Source organism: Pelobates fuscus, chromosome 8 (genome assembly GCF_036172605.1).
Source record: "Pelobates fuscus isolate aPelFus1 chromosome 8, aPelFus1.pri, whole genome shotgun sequence".
Taxonomy (NCBI): domain Eukaryota; kingdom Metazoa; phylum Chordata; class Amphibia; order Anura; family Pelobatidae; genus Pelobates; species Pelobates fuscus.
In genome coordinates, this window is record NC_086324.1 from 160,219,660 (window position 1) to 160,226,520 (window position 6,861).

The window sequence follows — 6,861 nt, forward strand, 5'->3', positions numbered from 1 at the left end:
ACACTACCAAGTCAAGCCAGACATCGATTGAGCATGAAGCGGCGCGTACCGGAGAAGCAACCTACCAGCCTCACGGACAATCCCCAGGGCCTAAACCAACCCGTGCAAGTTAGACCAGCCAGGGTGACATTAATCATTTAAACCCACCTTGATAATATGTTAAGCCTCAGTAATCTTTAGTTAAATATATCAAGGCTGTCCATCGGTAAATACAGCCCACATCGTAGCAATATATAGCATAAACAAGCACATAGCCTTTATATTGGCCTGTTACGTATGCCTAGCTTTCCTGTCAAGCAGCGACCCAGCTAAGATAGCTTAACTTGGGCCAGAGTCGTTAGACCTGCTTTAATTATTTAAATATTCAACTCAGCCTGTTTGTATATATGTCTAGGTCGTTCCCTTTTGCAAACTGAAGTCAGCAGCATAGACTAGATATGTATTGCAGGCATGTTTATACAATCTTGATTCAAATACTATGTTCATTAATATTTGTACACGAAAAAAAATGTGCACCGCTTATCGACCCCATACTGTAACTAATGTAATGTAACCTACATATGGAATGCCGTTGGGGTACCATGTGTATGCCTGTAACTAAAATACGCACTACAAAAATAAAGAATTTAAAAAAAAAAAAAAACAGATGTGAGAAAGGCTGAACTTGATTGACACATGTCTTTTTAGATTATGTGACTATATAGTGCTTGTAGTGTCCTTTCAATTATTTACTGAATGACTTGGATAAATGGTCCATAATTATATTATGCTACATGATATGGGGGTCAGAGATACTGCATTGTAATGTGTTACGGTTTTAATGTTACAGATTCCCTCTTCTTAATCCATGGATGATTGTTTTCATTAGAAATCCTTTCGCACTCCCCTGAGGACACTCTCACCAACTGCCCACCCATCCACGCTGGTTTCATCCCATTTTGAAAGTCACCTGCAGGAGCTTCCCCTGCTCTCATCTTCCTTTGTCTCAATTGCCAATTGCTGAACACGAGGAACGGACTGCAACTGCCTAGCACTCAGATCCGCCAGCTGTTTCATGATCTGGTCTTGGCGTGCTGCTGAATAACTTTCAAAGGGCAGCAGCGGAGGAGGCATCAGCTCATCTGGGAGGGAAAAAAAGACAAATTAATTTAAAAAAAAAATCTAAATTTTTTCTTTTTAAACCATCTACACCACAGACACGCATGGCATTTCACAGTCAAACAATACTGACTGCTTTTGTGTCTATTTGTGTTTCCATTCAAAAAGTGTGATCTACGGCCACTCTACTCTCCCAAACACTGGAGGCACAGACCCATTGATGCCCTGCTCCCCCCCCTGGACCGGCGGGGGTCATCCCGGGCCAGCCCTGAGGGGCAACCTCCCTGCCCGGGCCTCTGGGGTAGAATCTAATGAGCAGCGAGAGGCAACGCAGCCAGGCAAAATGGCCGCCACCACGTGTGTTCGAGACATAGAGAAAACCGACCTTGAAGCCAGACTAGATGAGCTATTCGCCAGGTTTTGGAGGAAGATAGCAATCCGGGAGCAACAGGCAAAGGTTCACAGGTTCGCCACCATGGTGCCAGTGAACCCCCGACGCGAGCGTACACCTCCGCTTGTAAAGGAAGCATGCAAAGGGTGCCAGGGGCGGAAAAAAGGAAGAACCAGAAAAGCCAAGAGACTACAACCACCAAAGGCGGCAACCCATCCACGCAAGCACCAGGTGAAACTAAACCTACCTGGGAAACGGCTGCGGCACCTTGAATCAACCCAGGACCGGACGCGGCTGAGGGATCCCGGGCAAACTGCACCACACCTCTTCAGTCAACACTATCAAGCAGCAGACCCTCACCCGGGTATGCCCCGGAGGAGACACCACCACCCGCTGAACATCGCCTCACAAGGCCCCCCTCAAGCTAGCAAGCCCGCCCTACCGGAATGGGGCACGGATCCCGCAGTCACAAAAACCTCCTGCAGTGTACAGAGCGGCTGGAAACACCATAGCAGGATAGCGGAGCAGCTGGAACCCGGCAAAAGACCACTAAGCGGCATCGGTTGACTGAGCCTGGCATTACCAAGTACCTAGTAGCGCAGAGCCTGGGCTTCTTTTATCATTTTTTTAAATTTTTCTCTTCAATTCTCAAATTAACATTAGCCCACTGTTGATTGATTCTGAGTTGCATGACTGCGCTGCCTTATTATTATTATTATTATAATTATTGTTTTTATTTGAATTGTCTAGGCCTCATATAAATGTCCAGTGATAGAATGTCATTTGTATTTAAGAAAATGTCACACACAACATGCTGACTAGCTGACACATTCACACTGATAATGCCGGCAACCAACCTTCGCTGTGCTTCATGCTATTTAACCACTCAACTCCCTAGATATTCTCACCTGTCACATATTCGGCCTAAGGCACCTGGCATTATTATTATTATTAAAACGATGCTCACACACTTACTAAGCCCTAGAGGCACCACGTAGGCCTCAACCACGTTTAATCTCTGAAAGCTTATAAGATAACTCAAACGGTCTATTTTTCCTTCATGTAGTTCCCAGCATGGATGTCACTCATGTTACAGACAGTCCGACCAAACCTGACCTTTTAAAAAATGTGCTGTAAATGCTTGCCATGTTACTGACTATTTTGTGTTACACTACTAGCTTATATCTGTTGTCGTGGCGATATAAGCGCATCTGTAATTCTGAGCACAACAAAAATAAAGAATTAAAAAAAAAAAGTGTGATCTAACTAAACTTGTGAAACATTTATTTGTCTTCATGCAAAATGATTGGTTAATGTTTCTTGCCTATTTTCCTCTGTTTTGACCAGTGACTTTCAATAGGCAAAGCCCCAATTAAAAGTTGGAACACTAAAGTGTTCGAGCTCTCTTAAAGAGACAGTGCACTATGTTTTTTGAATTACATAAGCCCCTTACATGTACGATTAGAAATCCATAAAGGGGGCTGAATGACGTGGGTTCGTCTAGCTACTGGCCAGGTGACAGGACATGCTACAGCCCTGACACGCACATAGTTATAGTGACACACGAACAGACAGTGCTCCACGTACCAGAGTCTCGGAGACATGCTGTATCGAGGCTGGTTGGAAGATGGATCTCCCCGATCTCCATGATCTGCTGGAGAACCCGGTCAAGGTCCCACTGCTCTGCACCCTTAAGGAGGATATACAGCCCAACGTCTTTATTACCATATCAACAGAAAATCTCTCAATAAACATTTATTGACATACAGGAAGAGAAAAGTAAGGAAGACTCGGGTAAAATTATTCTTAATTTATTTATCAATCAGAGCGATAATATATATTTCTACACCATAACAACTCTCTCTGGTTCTCTTTAAACACCTTACCCACGACGGACTTCTGTCCTGTCCTAAACAACAGTGAGGGTTATATCCTGTATAATGAACAAGTACTCGTTATGTTACATGTAATTTTCTTTGTTGCGGTCTAGACTTCGCTTATATATTTGAGATGGTATCAAGAGTTTGAAACAAATGAACATTATTGAATGAAAAGATAGTTATGAAAAGTTTAAATGGCACGCGGAAACTATTTCAGGGGTGAAAGAAACAGAACTGTATACAGGAAAAAATCCCCCACTATATTTCACCATCGGGGCCACTCTGAGTTTGTAGGGGTGTAAATTAACAGATTAAGGAGAAGATATCCCTCGGAGATACACATGGTTTTTATTTGTATTTAACTCAACATCACCTTTTGTGAATGAGGCCCATAGTTAATCGGCTGCTTTGATAGCAGCGCCACGTGAGCTTCATCTCTGTGTATTGCACGACAGCCTTACCTGCTTCTCGTGGAGCAGGACGGGATCTAGGTGTCCATTCAGATCCTTTCCACTCTGCACCTCAACGCTCTGACTATCCCGTATAAGTGAATCCTCTACACTAAGCTGAAATTCACAGCACTCAATCTTAACCAATTCCTTCATTTCTCCATTTAGGGTCTCGGTCTTCTCCGAGAACAGGGGCTCCGTTCTAGTGCTGGGGTCAGGGGTTATTTGCTTTGTGTCATGGTTGGTGAATGTGAGGTTTGGATCGTCACGAGAGCTCTCCTTTGGTTCCGTCCATCCCTCTCTCTCAAAGTTCATTAGCCCAGAATCATCCTAGAAAAGTAATGAAGGTCATACACATCAGGGTACCATGGACCAGTCTAGGTTAAATATGCCTATTTTAATGTACCCAAGCAAGACAGTTAAAATCCAACCTCTTTTTGCCCGGCACTAACTTCCTTATTCATGCTGGGCAGCATCCAATCAAATGCTTCTCAGAGTTAGGATGTGTCAAAGCAGATGCTCACCTGGACTTTAGTGTCCTGGACCTCTCCTAATAGTTCTTCTGACAGGTCTGGCATAAAACAAACATGATCTCTCTGGAAAATGTGCATCTCCTCATCGTCACCGTCAGACTGTTGAAACAAAAGAAAAAAGCCTTTTGTGATTGATTGGCAGATTGTGACTGGGTCCAGCCATTTTATCAATGGATAATAAGAAGACTTAAGGTGAGGAGAACAGAAGGTGCGTTTTGGCTTTTACTGGTGGCTGATCCACATCTACCTACGGTACATCAAATGGATCACAATGTTATTATAAAAGATAGGCTCTTTTTTTATTTTAATACATTTTTAACAATATTTGCATATTTTTAATTATCATTCTTCAAATGCCTTAAAAGGTGGGTTTCAATTCCAGGTCTGTATTGCCACTATAATTATGCCCCTTAAACAAAATACATTTAACATACATAAAACCCAGATAACTATTAGCAGTTATAACAGGTTGCATTTAGTGGAGATGCTGAGAGGGGTGTCTTTTTCAGAGACTGCAGGCTTGTTTAGGATTGGTGTTTGAAGTTGTAGTTTTTGTGTGAAATGATCAGCAAGCCCACACTCCAGAACGGATTGCCCTAGCAGTAGGACCCACTATGTCTTAGTTATATTAAATACATGAATATGAAAAGGCCCGCATTAACAGCGCTACGGAATTTGCTGGCGCTATATAAATAATAAAATAATACTAATAATAATTAACAGGTCGAGTCTGAACACTCACCAGGGACGCCTCATCTGAATCCAGAGAAGGTACTTGTTCTTTCACTGTGGAAAAGATGGAATCCCAGCCGGAGGCTCCTGGCCATGTGGGGTCGGCCGTAGTAGTCATCTGCAATGTGTCTTCCTCCGAGCTCATCTTATGAACAGATGCCATATTTCTAACCTTGAAGTGCATCAAAAATAATTTAGTGAGGATTCCATGGCTTTTACAGTAGATTATCCAACATATAATATACATGTACTGGGTGGATCCCCCAAAATGTACAGAATAAACCCTTGAGCGTAGATAAAGCAGGTCCCCAAAATATATAAAGTAGATCTTACATACAAGTATACCATATACCAGTCTCACATAAAACAGGGAAAGGACGGACTACAGTATATAGTGGTTATGGTGCTTGGATGGTACCTTTAGCTCCTACATGATTTTAAAGTGAACCTGTCTTGCCGGCTACACTTTAACAAATAACAACTCCCAGGGCAGACCTTGATATGTACAGTTTAACCCCTTAAGGACCAAACTTCCGGAATAAAATGGAATCATGACATGTCACACATGTCATGTGTCCTTAAGGGGTTAACACTAGCCCTAGCCTAAAATATTGTACTAACCAGATTATAAATCTCAATGGCACATGTTTTAAAGGAATACACCATTTCTGGGTTAGGGAGACATTTACAAATTATTTTCCCTTTGCTCTCATGGCTTATTATGATGTCTGGAGAACCCTTACACATATTTTACCATAATATACGGCTCCTCTAAATAACAATAATAATGATAATATTATTATTAATGGCAGGAGCCAAATAGTGATTTCTAGATTGCAGGTTTCCATTGGAAGAGGTTGCCATTCACTCTTATTGTAATTATTTGTATAATTTCGTATTATCTCAGATGTATTGTACCTTTGTCTTCCTACTTGTACAAGTTGTACTGCGCTATGGCATGTGTTGGGACTTTATAAATAAATTATAATAATAATGATGCCAGGAGCCATATAGTATAAATTATAATAATAATGCCAGGAGCCATATAGTATAAATAAATTATAATAATGATGCCAGGAGCCATATAGTATAAATAAATTATAATAATAATGCCAGGAGCCATATAGTATAAATAAATTATAATAATAATGATGCCTAGCAATCTCAGGGTGTCCTTTGCACAGTACCCCCAGGTACCAACCTCACAGAGAACTACTCCCATCACTCCCAGTCCTCACCTCCCTGTTAATATTAATGATATTTCCCAGCAGTCTCAGGTACCCCCAGGTACCAGCCACACATGGCTCCAACTCCTATCACTCCCAGTCCTCACCTTCCTGTTAATAATAATAATATTTCCTAGCTGTCTCAGGTACCCCCAGGTAACAGCCTCACAGGGCTCAAACTCCCATCACTCCCAGTCCTCACCTCCCTGTCCAGGGACACAGCTATCACCTCCACTGCCACCTGACTCCAGGGCCCCGCCCCTATCTGCCAACACCCCACCCAGTGCTGAGTTAACCACGCCCCATATAGGCGTGGCCAAAGCAGCTGTTGAGGCCACCGTTCGCTATCGGATATAACCACGCCTTAAAAGGTGGGGCAAGGCGTGGAGGAACATTTATTTACTAGGCAACTACAACGGTTAGACACGCCCCAAACCATAAGACACGCCCCCAACGTTCCTGCGCGTCGCTTTCGGTCTTCATTGCCCGGGTAACAAGCTGAGACTCCGCCCTCCGCAGGTCCTGACAGGCACATAGAGTATAATGCGGGCT

General features: G+C 42.8%; 1 protein-coding gene across 1 annotated transcript in view; it reads right to left on the minus strand.

Moving 5' to 3' along the window:
- Positions 1 to 5,246, minus strand: part of LOC134571338 (dynein axonemal assembly factor 8-like) — a 68,592-nt gene extending 63,346 nt beyond the window's left edge. The window contains exons 1-5 of the mRNA XM_063429540.1: positions 5,094 to 5,246; positions 4,343 to 4,450; positions 3,831 to 4,148; positions 3,077 to 3,179; positions 950 to 1,121 (exon numbers count right to left, since the gene is read on the minus strand). Of these exons, the coding sequence (XP_063285610.1) occupies positions 950 to 1,121; positions 3,077 to 3,179; positions 3,831 to 4,148; positions 4,343 to 4,450; positions 5,094 to 5,246 (854 nt within the window). The remainder of the gene's footprint in view (positions 1 to 949; positions 1,122 to 3,076; positions 3,180 to 3,830; positions 4,149 to 4,342; positions 4,451 to 5,093) is intronic.
- Positions 5,247 to 6,861: the final 1,615 nt, after the last annotated feature.